The 15,749-nt window shown below is 44.9% G+C and overlaps 1 protein-coding gene across 4 annotated transcripts; it reads left to right on the forward strand.

Moving 5' to 3' along the window:
- On the forward strand, positions 1,524-11,281 carry LOC100627091 (zinc finger protein 227). 4 transcript variants are annotated; one of them, XM_013988659.2, is made up of 5 exons: positions 1,524-1,596; positions 2,066-2,225; positions 5,308-5,369; positions 7,575-7,742; positions 8,824-11,281. In XM_013988659.2, the coding sequence occupies exons 4-5, from the start codon at positions 7,709-7,711 to the stop codon at positions 10,860-10,862; spliced, it is 2,073 nt and encodes a 690-aa protein (XP_013844113.1). In that variant the 5' UTR covers positions 1,524-1,596; positions 2,066-2,225; positions 5,308-5,369; positions 7,575-7,708; the 3' UTR covers positions 10,863-11,281. The 4 variants fall into 4 exon arrangements, with proteins under 4 accessions (XP_013844113.1, XP_003355995.2, XP_013844114.1 ...); XM_003355947.4 differs by having other exon boundaries at positions 7,616-7,742; XM_013988658.1 differs by lacking the exon at positions 1,524-1,596 and adding an exon at positions 1,603-1,789 and having other exon boundaries at positions 7,616-7,742.

The raw sequence follows: 15,749 nt of genomic DNA on the forward strand, positions 1-15,749 counted from the left end.
AAGTTTCTGGGCCAGGGATCAAACCCACACCACAGCAGTGACAACACCAGGGAACTCCTGGATTTGGTTTCTTTATTTGGAACTTGACTTGAAAGTCTTCTGTATCTTGGTTTCTGATGTGTCTCTTCTTTAGCTAATGTGCTCCTTTGTTGAGGGAGAATGTCCCGTTCTTTAGAGTGTGCTTAGCAACCAGTGGGAGACTGGCAGATGAAGTTCTTCAGTGTTTGTGGCTGGTGTAGCCACTCAACATCCTGAAACAGGGGCTTGCAGTTCAGTTAGATTTTATTCAGAATTCCTGAAATGGATTTAAGGAAACAATAAAGGGGAACAATAGAACCTTTAGTGATCCTTTTATCTCACTTTCATCGGTTGCAAAATTGACCAATTTTTTCATAGCATTCAAAAGTTGACATACAATTATTGATAATATTTTAGATCATTAAAATATTCTAAATAAGAATGACCACCCATAACAAGTTAGCAAATATTCTTCTCAAAGGATAAACACAGGATACATAAATTAGAGACAGTCAAAATGGATACTAGTTAGGTTCCTCACTGCTGAGCCACGACGGGAACTCCATTCTTTTTTTTTTTTTTGGTCTTTTTTTGTCTTTTTGACTTTTCTGGGGCCGCTCCCACGGCGTATGGAGGTTCCCAGGCTAGTGGTCCAATCGGAGCTGTAGCCACTGGCCCACATCAGACCCACAGCAACGCGGGATCGGAGCCGCGTCTGCGCCCTACACCACGGCTCACAGCAACGCTGGATCCTTAATGCATTGAGCAAGGCCAGGGATCGAACCCGAAACTTCATGGTTCCTAGTTGGATTCGTTAACCACTGAGCCGCGATGGGAACTCCTATTTTTTTTTTTGGTCTTCCATTCTTTTTGTATATAAAAAGTATCTAAAAATGCATTATCAAGGCTCTTATCCACCACCCCCCCCTTTTTTTTTTTCCTGGTAGGGTTTCTTACAGTCCTTTTAAGATTCTGACCCTTCAGGAGTTCCTGTGATGGCGCAGCAGAAACGAATCTGACTAGAAACCATGAGGTTGCAGGTTCAATCCCTGGCCTCGCTCTGTGGGTTAAGGATCTGACGTATCCATGAGCTGTGGTGTAGGCTGCAGACACGGCTCGGATCTGGCGTTGCTGTGGGGCTGGCGTAGGCTGGCAGCTACAGCACCGCTAGCCTGGGAACCTCCATATGCCGTGGGTGCGGCCCTAAAAAGACCAAAGATATAAAAAAATAAAGACAATGACTCTTCAAATACTTCCTATCAATGAGAAAGAACTAGGGCAGCTGGCATCAGAGAACTGCTTCAGGTCCTCCGAGTGAAGGTGTCTCTGAAAGTTGCTGGCTGAGAACTCCCTGGAGTTCATGTTGTTCCGTTTCCTTTAGAACCTCTAAGTGGGCGGGGAAGGCCCTTCCTTCCCTTGGAGTTCTGGGAAATGTATTCCCCCAACCCTGTCCCGACGCAAGGGTCTGCGGCCCTTGGTTCATGGGCCTTCTGGGAAGTGTAGTTCCGGGGAGCTCGGTAGTCAGACGCTCTTCCGGCCCGGGAAAAGGACGCAGCCACCATCTTTATGGTCCAGGAGGTGAGTCAACCCTGCTCTCCTACGACCCCTCTGAGCCTTTTCGGCCAGAGCGTGGGGACTAGTCGCTACCTAGTCGGCTGTCTTAGGATGGAGAAGTCGCGGCCCCCGGTGGAGGCTGAGAGGCGGCGGGCGGAAGTGTGGATTCCCTTTGCTTTCCTCCTCCGCTTACGACGCAGCGCTGCTACTTCTACCGGTATAATATCTGGCTAGTTGTTATCCGTGCCCACTGCTTTCCTCTATAAGATAGCGAGAGATGGTAACTGCTGGGTGGGGTTGTGATTAGAATTAAGTGAGATCTGTCAACAGCTTAGATCGCCGGTAGCGCTTAACGTGTTGGCTCTTGCTATTGATACAGTTAATTTTCCCACCAGCGCCGTTTTGACTGGACGCCCCAGTAGCAATGCCATGGCCCTTCTGTCATCCATCAGGAGGCCGAGCTCTTCCCGAGCTTTTACTGATCTCTTTTTAGGAAGCACTGAGTCACTCCGCGCTAGTGCTTGGGGATGTCCGCTGCAGTTCTTCCGGGAGACGGACGTAGTCGCGCTGTCCCACCGCATTGTATTCTTCGCCACTCCTGAGTTCGGAGAGGGGAAGGAGGCCCTTTTTGCCCTCTCTCACCGTAGCCCCAGGTAAATATTACTGAAAGCTCCTTCTTGTTCTGGCATCAGTTCTCAGTTAATCCGCAGGTTTCCTTCATTCAGTAAATTATTACTAAGAAAATGTTATTTGTTGAATAAACCTGAGACTGTTTAATCTGCTTGTTAATATGTATGTTTGGATTTCTCTCCCACTTACATACATTTTAAAGATACAAAAATAAAAATAAATGTTTTAAAGTATATATATGATATATAAATATTTCGTTAAAGTACTCTATATATACTTTAAAATATTCTGCTTATTCATTTTGAAAATCTTTAAAGTATTTTTATAATATATATTCAAATTCACTGTGCTATCCATTTTTTTTCCCTCCTTTATTGTCTTCACTTCAGTTTATTCCCTTTTATTTACCCTCAGCTGATTTGGAAATTATATGGTCTTGTATTCTGACTTTTAAAAATGGTATTTGTGGGAGTTCCCGTCGTGGCGCAGTGGTTAACGAATCCGACTAGGAACCATGAGGTTGCGGGTTCGGTCCCTGCCCTTGCTCAGTGGGTTAACGATCCGGCGTTGCCGTGAGCTGTGGTGTAGGTTGCAGACACGGCTCGGATCCTGCGTTGCTGTGGCTCTGGCGTAGGCCGGTGGCTACAGCTCCAATTCAACCCCTAGCCTGGGAACCTCCATATGCCGCAGGAGCGGCCCAAGAAATAGAAACAACAACAACAACAACAACAACAAAAAAGACAAAAAAAAAAAAGTGGTATTTGTCTCAACAAATACTGAATTTAATCGGCATGTTCACTCATTCCCCCCCAAAAAAAGAGAGACTGAAAATATATTTGAAATTTGATGGTGCTCCCCCTTACCACCTTTTTTTTAATTGTAGGCTTTTTTTTTTTTTTTAAATAACCACACTCAAAATTTGTCATATTGTCCTTGGAAGTTTTTTTTTTTTTTTTTTTTAACAAAGATTGTACCAACATGCTTACATGTTTTTTTAGTTGTTGTGGTTGTTTTTCTCTTTTTGCCTTTTCTAGGGCCGCTCCCAGCAAATGGAGGTTCCCAGGCTAGGGGTCCAATTGGAGCTGTAGCTGCTGGCCTACACCAGAGCCACAGCAGCGCGGGATCTGAGCCGAGTCTGTGACCTACACCACAGCTCACGGCAACACAAGATCCTTAACCCACTGAGCGAGGCCAGGAATGGAACCCACAACCTCATGGTTCCTAGTTGGATTCATTAACCACTGAGCCACGATGGGAACGCCTGCTTACATGTTTTCTTACCATTGCTTCCTTCAGGGTTCATTTAGTCATAAATTTTCTTTGTTTCTTTTTTTTTTTTTTTTTTCCAGCTGTAATGTCTTTGTCTTCTCTTATGTAAATAATCATTTAGATTAATCATCATAGATGTTAAGGTGACGATTTTTTTTCTTTGTTTTGGAGACATTCAGTTGTTTTTTATTTTTTATTTTTATTTTTTGCTTATTTAGGACCACACCTCGGCATATGGAAGTTCCAAGGCTAGGGGTGGAGTTGGAGCTGTAGCTGCCTAAGCCACAGCAACTCAGATCCGAGCTGCATCTATGACCTGCAGCACAGCTCTTGGCAATGCCAGATCCCCAACTGAGCGATGCCTAGGATTGAACCTGCATCCTCATGGATACTAGTTGGGTTCGTTTCTGCTGAGCCACAATGGGAACTCCTGTTTTCCTTGTTTCTTGATTTTTATTTTGTCTCTTTTTCTTTTGTCTGTGTGTGTGTTTTCATCTCCATGCACATAGGATAAAAGCTTTCTACCAATAAGCCTTTTCTGGCTTCACTGAAATAAATCGACTTAAGTGATACTTTTTGGAAAACTAATATGAGTGTGGGTAAAATGTTATTAGCTGGGCAACAAATTGTTAAGAAATTTTAAGTCAGAATTAGAGCTTTCAGAAAATGAAAGTGACTTTAATAGGTGAGCAATTATATATGAAGTCCAGATGCCTTTCAGGTCTCTTTGGTTGTTGTTTTGGCCACATGTGGAAGACCCCAGGCCAGGGATTGAACCTTCACTACAAAAGTGACCGTACTGAGTCCTTAACACGAGGCTACCAGGGAACTCCTTTTTGTTGTTGTTATAAAAGACGTTTGCAAATACAGTTTAGGATGCAAAGAATTATCTGCCTTTTTGCAGGTGTAAGAAAAAGGGACTCTTGGATTTTTAGAATTTTCCATGTACTCATTGAATACTTGGGCTGACCCTCTGGGGGGGTATGATTTATGATTCTCTTCTTACCCTATTGTTCAGATGACTGAAGCCGGGCACAGAGAGGGGTTTGTAATACCCTCGATGTTACAGGGATGGGTAATTTCATTTCTAGGATTTGGTACTTGACTCCAGAGCCCATTTTTTTTTTTTTTTTTTTTTTTTTTGTCTTGTCTTTTCTAGGCCCGCTCCCATGGCATATGGAGCTTCCCAGGCTAGGGGTCGAATCGGAGCTATAGCCGCCAGCCTACACCAGAGCCACAGCAATGCCAGATCTGAGCCTCATCTGCCACCTACACCACATCTCGCGGCAACACTGGATTCTTAACCCACTGAGTGAGGCCAGGGATCGAACCCGAAACCTCATGGTTCCTAGTCGGATTCGTTAACCACTGAGCCACGGCGGGAACACCCCACATTTTTTTTTAAACCCACATGTCATTACATTGCCTCTCAGTTCCTTTTTTTTTTTTTTAATTCTAAGAAATTTAAACTTGGCTTGAATTCTCTTGCAAAGTACCACAGGGTATCATTCATCTCATACAACCAATTCTCTTAAAATCCCCTTTCATTACATACTTTTCCTCTGTAGCTCAACGATTGTCCCATTCCCCACCCCCCATTCTCTTTTCCCTCTCTCAGTTCTTCCTCAACCAGGACCAGCCCATCTCCCCCTTTAACCTTTATTGTAAGGATACTGAGTTTGGTTGTGCAGGTTGTTTACTGTCCAAGCTGACGTATCTGTCGACAGCTGTAGTCTAGGCCAAGCTCTGCTTTCCATGCTGTATGTGGCTGCAGAGACCCACATGGGCTCATGGCAGCCCTGGCCTGCAGCTCATGGCTTCCTTGTCCCTCCCCAGTTATGCCTTCTCAGGACTCTGACCTTCTCCAGAAGGAATGGGAGAAAATGACCAAATTTCAGGTAAGTAAGGCATAACTCTCTGTCTCTTAATTGCTTTATGCGGGGAAGCGGGGGAAGGGGTGCTTACGGCATATGGAAGTTCCCGGGCCGGGGCCACATCAGAACTGTAGCTACCAGCCTATGTCACAGCCAAGTAATGGCAGATCCTTAACCCACTGAGCAAGGCCTGGGAGCAAACCCACATCCGCATGGATACTGTTCGGGTTCATAACCTGCTGAGCCACAAGAGGAAGTTCCCTAAGTTGGGATTTTATTTCTCAAATAGGCACATCTTTTTTCTCTTCGTTGGAAAGGTTAATGGAACACAACACATCTTGGGTGCATGTTGTGTACCAGACTTGGTGTGTGAGTGTTTTACCATCTTTGTGATTTCACAAAGCAATCTTTAAAAAAATTGTAGAGGAGTTCCCATGGTGGCACAGCAGTAACAAACCCGACTAGTATTCAAGAGGATGCAGGTTCGATCCCTGTTCTTGCTCAGTGGGTTAAGGATCCAGTGTTGCCATAAGGTGTGGTGTAGATCAAAGATGCAGCTCGGATCTGGTGTTGCTGTGGCCATGCTGACGTTGCTCTGATTCGACCCCTAGCCTGGGAACTTCTACCTGCTGAGGGTGCAGCCCTAAAAAGACAAAAAAAAAAAAAAGGATACTCCTGGTAGCTCAGCAGGTTAAGATCCAGCATTGTTGCTGCTATGGCTTGGGTTCCTGCAGTGACACAGGTTCTATCCCTGGCCTGGGGGAAAAAAAATGCTCAGGCATGGCCAAAAAAAAAATGAATAGGAATGTCACAAAAAAAGGGAAGTAAGTTTACGAAGTCAATAATGATCATCAATAACTAAATGTGGAGAGTTGCCTGGTGGCACAGTAGGTTAAGGTTCTGGGATTGTCACTGCTGTGGCTCAAGTCACTACTGTGTGTCCAGGAACTTCCACATGCCGTGGGCACAGCCAAAAAAAAACTTTAAAAAACCCTAAAACTAAATGTGTGCAAATATGAATAAAAGCTTTCTGTTTATTCTGCTTAGATTGTTGAAGAATTTTTTGTTTGCCTTTTTAAGTTTTATTGAAGTATAGTTGATTTACAACATTGTGATAATTTCTACTGTAAAACAAAGTGATTCAGTGGTATATATACACATACCCATTCTATTTCAGATTCTTTTCTCACATAGGTTATCACAGAATTTTGGGTAGAGTTCTCTGTGCTATACAACAGGTCCCTGTTGGCCAAACATTCCATATACCTCAGTGTGAATATGCCAGTCCCAAACCCCCAATCTGTCTCTCCCACCCTGAAGTTTTTTTGTTTGTTTGTTTCTTTTTTTTTGTCTGTGCCTGTGGCATGCAGAAGTTTCTGGGCCAGGGATCAAACCATAGCCACAGCAGTGATGATGCCAGATCCTTAACCTGCTGTGACACCAGAGAACTCCAGAGATTAGGAATTGTGTCCTATTTGGCCAGTCTAGAGATTCAAGAACATCTGTACCCTCTCACATGAAAGGTGAACTGGAAAAACCTTTTGAGAGGGCAATCTGCCTTTCAGAAATTTTACAGTGCATGCTTTATGACTTTGCAATTGCTGTAACTTGGCTAAGCTCTCTGTAAAAGGATCTTTGCAGCTTTGATTATAAGCGAAAATCTGTAGCTAATTGTGCTTTATTTGGATTGATTAACACTAAACATCAATCCTAGGGAATACTGTACTAGGGTAGTCACAGTTGGAGTGAAAGAGATTCTGATGACACTACTTGTTCCCATTCCCGAGCACTTGTCATGAGCCAGGAGCCCTTGTGAGTGGTTTACAGACATTCACTCATCTAATCCTTTTGCGCTCTTTTGTGACACCATTATACAGAAGAGGAGATTGAGATAATGAGAGGTGAAGGAATCTGGCCAAGGGCCTGTAATTAAAACCTTGAAATTTGAACTCGGCCTGTGCCTTCACCGTCTCCACGCGCATGCGGCAGTGGGTGGACAAGGCTCTGCCTTAAAAGTGCAGAGGAGGAGCTATGTGCCTGTCCTGTAGCAATGCTGAAAGCCTGTAAACTTAGCAAACAATAAACAGTGACGCAGTGGGGAGGCAGGGAGGCAACGTCACTGTCACTGAGAGGGACAATGGTTGGGACTGAAAACTCCTGGGAGTCTCTCCAAATTGATAACCGATTTTGGGGTAATTTTTATCCTTCTCGATGCTGCCCTTCTTCCAGTGGAGGTTGTCAGATTTAGGTTACTGTGTGTGGTGTTGTAGGAGGCAGTGACCTTCAAGGACGTGGCCGTGACCTTCACCGAGGAGGAGCTGGGGCTGCTGGACTCCACCCAGAGGAAGCTGTACCGGGACGTAATGCTGGAGAACTTCCGGAACCTGCTCTCAGTAGGTGAGGACGGGTGCCCTCTGACCTGAACCTCAACCCCGTCCCCCCCCACCCCCAAGAGTCCCTGGTGCTCTGTTGTTGAAAGCTTTGAATCTTTTCAAATGGTTCCCTGACCCTTGGAGCTGCAAGTTTTTCTAATCCGCAGGTTTTTCTTGTCCCTCCCTGCTAAGGCAGAATTCTCTCCAGGGGTGATTTTGCCTCCTTGGGGACATTTGGCAATGTCTGGAGACACTTTGGATGGTCACAGCTGGGGAGGGGTGCTCCTGGCAGCTAGTGGCTGGTGATGGTTTAAACCTCTTACTGTGCACAGGACAACCCCACCACACGGAATTAGCCAGTCCAAAAGATCAGTAATCCCTCAGGTGAGAAATCCAGTTTTGTTTGTTTTGGCCATGCTCTTAACATGTGGAAGTTCCCCAGGCAGGGATGGAACCCACACCACAGCTATGACCAGCGCCACAGCAGTGACAGTGCCAGATCTTTAACCCACTGAGCCACTATGGAACTTCAGGAAAGCTAGTTTTAAATGAGCTGTAAATGGGCAGCTTAGCTTCTCTGCTTTGTCTTTCAAATACTATGGTGCGTCGTGGAGACAACTTAGTTCATTGTACTAGCATTTCTTTTTTTCCCAGTGAAATAGAATAAAATAGAACAAGGACAGAAACCATCAGCATCTCTTATCAAGTCCTCCTCACATTTCAGCACAAACGTCATTTGCAGTAAGCGGTGTAGGAAATATGATGTAAACAGACATTGGCTAAATCTAATTTTATCTATGTATGTAGACACAAATTAGGTTGCCACCTAAATCAATTAATTAATTAGTCTTTTTAGGGCTGTACCCAGGGCATGTGGAAGTTTCCAGGCCAGGGGTCAAATTGGAGCTGTTGCTGCAGGCCTACGCCATAGCCCTAGCATTGCTGGATCCTTAACCCACTGAGTGGGGCCAGGGATCGAACCTGTGTCCTCAGGGATTACCAGTCAGGTTCGTTACCACTGAGCCACAATGGGAACTCCAAAATCCTTATATTTCTGAATAAAGCATTTACTCGTCCTCACTTCTGAATGTGGCTTTTTCTTGCAGGCAGCAAGAATCCAAATGAAATGGAGACTCTTCGAAAAGTTGCATTAAAATACCTTTCACATGAAGAGCTGTCCTGCTGGCAAATCTGGAAACAGGTTGCGGGTGACCTAACCCGGCGACTTCAGAGGAAGAGTTCCCAGTTACCGCAAGGTGGCTCCCTCCATGTTTTTGAAAATGAGCCCCACATAATGAATCATAAAGGCGATAACTCCAGTTACCTTGAAGATCAAGAGTTTTTGATTTTGAGAACCCAGGATTCTCATGGGAAAACATATCTGAGTGAGTCACAGAGTCAGAGTGGAGGGAAACATAACCTCCGTACATGTGCAGCCTCTGTGAAGAAATCACCACTCAATGATGGTGTTAGAACTGACACAGAACAGAAACCCGCCAAAGGAGAGAAACTGCATCCATGTGGTGACTGTGGGAAGGGCTTCAGCTACAGCCCTGTGCTTCCAGTGCCTCAGAGGGTTTACACAGGAGAGGAAGGCTGCCCTCTGCAAGCTCGGCAGAAAGTTCCCCTGGGAGAGAAAGTCAATACATGTCCCGAATCTGGTGATTGTCTCAGGAACAACTCCTTTCAGTCTCATCCCACGGGAGAGAAGTCCTTTCGGTGTGACAGTTGTGGCAAGGGGTTCAGCAGCAGCACGGGGCTCATCATCCACTACAGGACGCACACGGGAGAGAAGCCTTACAAATGCGAGGAGTGTGGCAAATGCTTTAGTCAGAGTTCAAATTTTCAGTGCCACCAGAGAGTCCACACTGAAGAAAAACCCTACAGGTGCGAGGAGTGTGGGAAGGGCTTCGGGTGGAGCGTTAACCTCCGTGTTCATCAGCGGGTCCACAGGGGAGAGAAACCCTACAGGTGTGAGGCATGCGGGAAGGGCTTCACGCAGGCCGCGCATTATCACATCCACCAGAGGGTCCACACGGGGGAGAAGCCCTACAAGTGCGATGTCTGCGGCAAGGGCTTCAGTCACAATTCCCCCTTGATATGCCACCGGAGAGTCCACACTGGCGAGAAGCCGTACAGGTGTGAGGCGTGTGGGAAAGGCTTCACCCGTAATACGGACCTTCACATCCATTTCCGAGTCCACACCGGGGAGAAACCCTACAAGTGCAAAGAGTGTGGGAAGGGCTTCAGTCAGGCTTCAAATCTGCAGGTCCACCAGAACGTCCACACTGGGGAGAAACGGTTCAAGTGTGAGACGTGTGGGAAGGGCTTCAGCCAGTCATCCAAGCTTCAGACCCACCAGAGAGTCCACACTGGGGAGAAGCCCTACAGATGTGATGTGTGCGGTAAGGACTTCAGTTACAGTTCAAACCTTAAGCTGCACCAGGTCATTCACACCGGAGAGAAGCCGTATAAGTGTGAGGAGTGTGGGAAGGGCTTCAGTTGGAGGTCAAATCTTCACGCGCATCAGAGAGTCCACTCAGGCGAGAAACCCTACAAATGTGAGGAGTGTGACAAGAGCTTCAGTCAGGCCATAGACTTCCGTGTGCATCAGAGAGTCCACACTGGGGAGAAGCCCTACACGTGTAGCATCTGTGGGAAGGGCTTCAGTCAGTCCTCTGGTCTCCAGTCCCACCAGCGGGTCCACACTGGGGAGAAGCCGTATAAATGTGATGTGTGCGGAAAGGGCTTCAGGTACAGTTCGCAGTTCATATACCACCAGCGAGGCCACACTGGCGAAAAGCCTTACAAATGCGAGGAGTGTGGGAAAGGCTTCGGGAGGAGCTTGAATCTTCGCCATCACCAGAGGGTCCACACAGGAGAGAAACCCCATAAGTGTGAGGAGTGTGGTAAGGCCTTCAGTCTCCCCTCAAACCTTCGCGTCCATCTGAGTGTCCACACGAGGGAGAAACTGTTTAAATGCGAGGAGTGCGGGAAGGGCTTCAGTCAGAGTTCACGGCTTCAGGCCCACCGGAGGGTCCACACGGGAGAAAAACCATACAAGTGTGCCGTCTGTGGTAAGGACTTCACTCACCGTTCCCGGCTCACATACCACCAGAAAGTCCACGCTGGCAAGAATCTTTGAAAAGGAGAAGTGTGTTAATGGCTTTAGTCAGGAGACACACCTTCAGGTTTTTGCAGCGACCACACAGGTGATGAACCATGAAGTATCGAGAGTGGAGAGGGCTTCCTTCAGATGGACTCTTTCTAACAAATCCATTAAAATGATGCCATAGCCATAGGGGAGGAATCGGTTGTAACCCTCTTGGTAAGATCCACTTGATATAAAGGATCTTTCAAAGTGAATATATGCCTAACACTAATATGTGAAAAGGATATTTGCCATAGACTATTGAGTTCTGGGGGGGAGGTCAAAGAGTTCGGGATTATTTTTCCTTCGGCTTCCATTTTATACTTATTTACAGGGACCCATTTTTACCAAAGCTGTCAAACTTATGAAAAATGAAATGAATAAAATTACTGATGATTTCCTGTAGCCAAGAATTTGTAATATGGTCGTTTTATTTCATATGACATATTGGATTAAAACTAAGGAATCGATCCCCAGAGAGGAACCTTTGATCTTGGAAGTAAATACTATCTGCTGCAAATGTATATAAAAGAGTGTTCATTGCATCCTTGTTTATAATAGCAAACAAATAATCAGGTGGGTTACCAAAGTCTTTTATGATTTGTTGATCCAGTGGAACTCTGTGCAAACATCATATAGGAGAGGGTAAACCTGTCATTATGGGTGGTGGAAGAGGTCCCGAATACGGTAACCTGGAGAAAACATAGCACGTGATTTTTCTGTGATCTCATTTAAAAAAAAAAAAAAAAGTAGGTTTTATTTCTACCTATCTCTAAATGAGGGGATTTTGCGTCATATACATTTTTATATTTCTTTAAATGTATTGTTTTGAAATAATGTGCCACTTTTCAGAAGTTTTCTTGGGGTGCAGTGAGCTAAAGATCTGGCTTTGTCACTGCAGTGGCTCAGGTTGCTGCTGTGTGCGGGTTCCATCCCTGGCCCGGGAACTTCCATATGCTGTGGGCATGGCCAAAAATTGTAATAACTCTGTCTGCTAGTACCGAACTCCTAAGTTACCCCTCCCCTATTCCTTTTCTTCTTTGGTAGCCATAAATATGTTTTCTGTGTCAGTGAGTCTGTTTCTTTTTAGGGGGGAGAGGGAGGGCTTGGGTTTTTTTTTTTTTTTTTTTGTCTTTTGTCCTTTTGCCTTATCTACAGCCGCACTTGCGGATATGGAGGTTCCCAGGCTAGGGGTCGAAGCAGAGCTGTAGCCGCCAGCCTACGCCAGAGCCACAGCAACACGGGATCCGAGCCGCATCTGCAACCTACATACACCGCAGCTCATGGCAATGCAGGATCCTTAACCCACTGAGTGAGGCAAGGGATCGAACCCAAAACCTCATGGTTCCTAGTCGGATTCGTAACCACTGCGCCACAACAGGAACTCCTGGATTTTTTTTTTTTTTTTTGACCACACCCTCAGCATATGGAAATCCCTTGGCCCAGGGATTGAACCTGTGCCACAACAACGACCTGAGCTGCTGCAGGACAACTCTGGATCCTTAACCCAGTACTCCACAGAGGAACTGCAGTCTCTTTCTTTTTGTTCAGTAAGTTCCTTTGTGTCATATTTTAGATGCCACATAAAAGTGATGTCATGTGGTATTTGTCTTTCTCTTTCTGAAATACTTAGTAGAAGCCATCTCTAGGTCCATCCATGTTGCTGCGTATGGCATTATTTCCTTCTGTTTTGTGGCTGAGTAGTAATCCATCGTATGTATGTACCATTCATCTGTTGGTGGACATTTAGCTTGCTTCTGTGTCTTGGCTGTTGTATATAGTGCTGCTAGGAACTTGGGTGTGCATGTATCTTTTTGAATTACAGTTTTGTCCAGGTATATGCCCAGGAGCAGGATCGCTATATCATATGGCAACTCTTTGTTTAGTTTCTGAAGGAAGTTCCATACCATTTTCCACAGTGGCTGCGCCAATTTATGCTTCCACCAACAGTGTAGGAGGACTCCCTTTTCTTCACAGCCTCTCCAGCATTTGTTATTTGTAGACATTTTAGCAATGGCTGTCCTGACTGGTGTGGGGCAATACCTCATTGTAATATTGACTTCCATTTCTCTAATAGTCAGCGGTGTTGAACATCTTTTGATGTGCCTGTTTGCCATCTGTATAAAAAAATTTTTTTTTTCTTTTTGGCTGTGCCCATGGCATGCAGAAGTTCCCGGGCCAGGGATCAAACCCTTGCCACAGCAGCAACCTGAGCCACAGCAGTGACAACACCAATCCTTAACCTGCAGAGCCTCAAGTAAACTACAATTAATTCTTTAAGGAGTTCCCATTGTGGCTCAGCAGGTTAAGCACCCAATGTTGTCTCTGTGAGGATGTGGGTTTGATCCCTGGCCTCACTCAGTGGGTTAAGGATCCAGTGTGGCCACAAGCTGTGTGGCATAGGCCAAAGCTGCAGATCCAATTCAACCCCTACTCCAGGATCTTCCATATGCCACAGTGCAGCTGTAAAAAGAAAAAAAATTTTTAATAAGTTCTGACCATATATGAAGTATTATGCTATTATTGTCCAAACTACAGTCCTAAAAATAGATGATATTTATTTCTGGTTTTGCAAGAAAATTTAGGCTGCAAGAAGTTAAATACTTTTCCCAAGACAAGGTTGTAATGGTTTAGTGAAGAGAATGAAGGGATTAAAAAGGTGATATGAGGTGACGTTGGAATGATGGATATGTTTGCTACCTTGACTGTGGTGATGGTTTTCAGGATGCATTCATATGTTAAAACTTTAAAAATTGAAGACTTTAGGGAGTTCCTGTTGTGGCACAGTGGAAATGAATCCAACTAAGAACCGTTAGGTTGCAGGTTCGATCCCTGGCCTCACTCAGTGGGTTAAGGATCCTGTGTTGCTGTCAGCTGTGGTGTAGTTAGCAGACTAGGCTCAGATCTGGCGTTACTGTGGCTGTGGTGTAGGCTGGCAGCTGTAGCTCGGATTAGACACCTAGCCTGGGAACCTGCATATGCCACGGGTGTGGCCCTAAAAAGACAAAAGCCAAAAAAAAAAAAAAAAGGAAGACTTTAAATACGTATAGACTCCTCCTCCTCCTCCTTTATCCAGGCATCCCAGGAAATCTCTGTTAACACACTAGTTGAACACAAACTAAAGGAATAGAGACTTACAGATCACATAAGAGTTTTTAAAAGTTTAGGAAAGTCATTGTATTTATTTCCTATGCTGCCATAATGACATACCATCAACTGGGGAAACTTAAAACACAGAATTTTATTCTCCCAGAGATCTGGAGGCTAGACATCAAAAAAATCGGGCTGGGAGTTCCCGTCGTGGTGCGGTGGATAACGAATCCAACTAGGAACTGTGAGGTTGCGGGTTTGATCCCTGGCTTTGCTCAGTGGGTTGGGGATCTGGCATTGCCGTGAGCTGTGGTGTAGGTCGCAGACGCGGCTCGGATCCCGCGTTGCTGTGGCTCTGGTGTAGGCCAGCAGCTACAGCTCTGATTTGACCCCTAGCATGGGAAACTCCATATGCCGTGGGAGCAGCCCAAGAAATGGCAAAAGACAAAAAAAAAAAAAAAAAATCGGCTGTATCAGTAGGGCCATGCTCTGCTTCCTTCCCCCCTGGTGGTGACCATTGAAACTTGCTGTTAACTTGTATTTTTCTCATCTTTTAAGGACACCAATCATATTGGACTGGGTTCACCGTACCCTTGATTACATCTGCAAAGGGCCTATTACCAAACAAGGTCACATTCCTAAGTATTGGAGTTTAGGACTTCAGTATATTTTTGGTGGCCCACAAGCCCTTAATAGTCACTGAACAAACACACCATTACAACCCAAAGCAAGCACCGAAAACAAACTCTGAGCAGAAGGAAGAATCTAATTTCAAGAGATAATACATCACAATATTCAACATAAAATTCCACAGTATGATAAACAAAAATTATCACCCATTCAGAGGAGAAATGAACCAAAACTGTCCCCAAGTCCAAGTACAGTAGTTGAACTTAACTAGATAAATTTTAAATCAACTTTTTTTTTTTTTTTTTTTTTTTTGGCTTCACTTGCACTTGCAAGTTTCTGGGCTGAGGATTGAACCCATGCCACAGCAGTGACAATGCCAGATGCCAGATCGTTAACCCACTGAGCCACCGGGGAACGCCTAAGTCAACTTTAGCACTTATATTCTCAAAGTGCTAAAGGAAACTATGGACAAAGCATTCAAAGAATCCAAGAGAGATGTTCTTTTTGGTGAAAAGCCTTCCTCCAGGAGCCTACCTAGAGTTGCCTCGTTAGACCAAATGTCATGCTTATTGTCCAGGAGAGTATAAGAATTTGGGGAACCATGTGTCAGGAAAAGAGTCAAACACCAACCCCCCCCCTTCTTTTTATTTATTTTTTGGTGGATGACAGTTAAAATCAACTTTGAAGATAATGTAATCTTAAAAGTCTATATTGCCTTCCACCTAATTTAGTTATTCTCCATATGTATATCTGGTTGTTCTTATACCAGTTACTGAAATTTTCTCTTATTCCCCACTACTTTGCAGTGCCACCTTTTGTTTAATTTTTATTTTTATTTTTTTAAATTTTCCCACTGTACAGCAAGGGGATCAAGTTATCCTTACATGTATACATTACAATTACATTTTTTTCCCCACCCTTTGTTCTGTTGCAACATGAGTGAGTATCCAGACAAAGTTCTCAATGCTATTCAGCAGGATCTCCTTATAAATTTTTTTTTTTTTTAATGGCTGCACTTGTGGCATATGGAAGATCCTGGGCCAGGGGTTGAATTTAGCCACAGCTGCAACCTACTCTGCAGCTGCAATGTCAGATCCTTTAACCCAATGCTCCCCACTGACTGGGGATTGCACCCATGCCTCTGCAGCGACCTGAGCCATT

This window comes from Sus scrofa, chromosome 6 (genome assembly GCF_000003025.6).
Source record: "Sus scrofa isolate TJ Tabasco breed Duroc chromosome 6, Sscrofa11.1, whole genome shotgun sequence".
Classification (NCBI taxonomy): Eukaryota; Metazoa; Chordata; class Mammalia; order Artiodactyla; family Suidae; genus Sus; species Sus scrofa.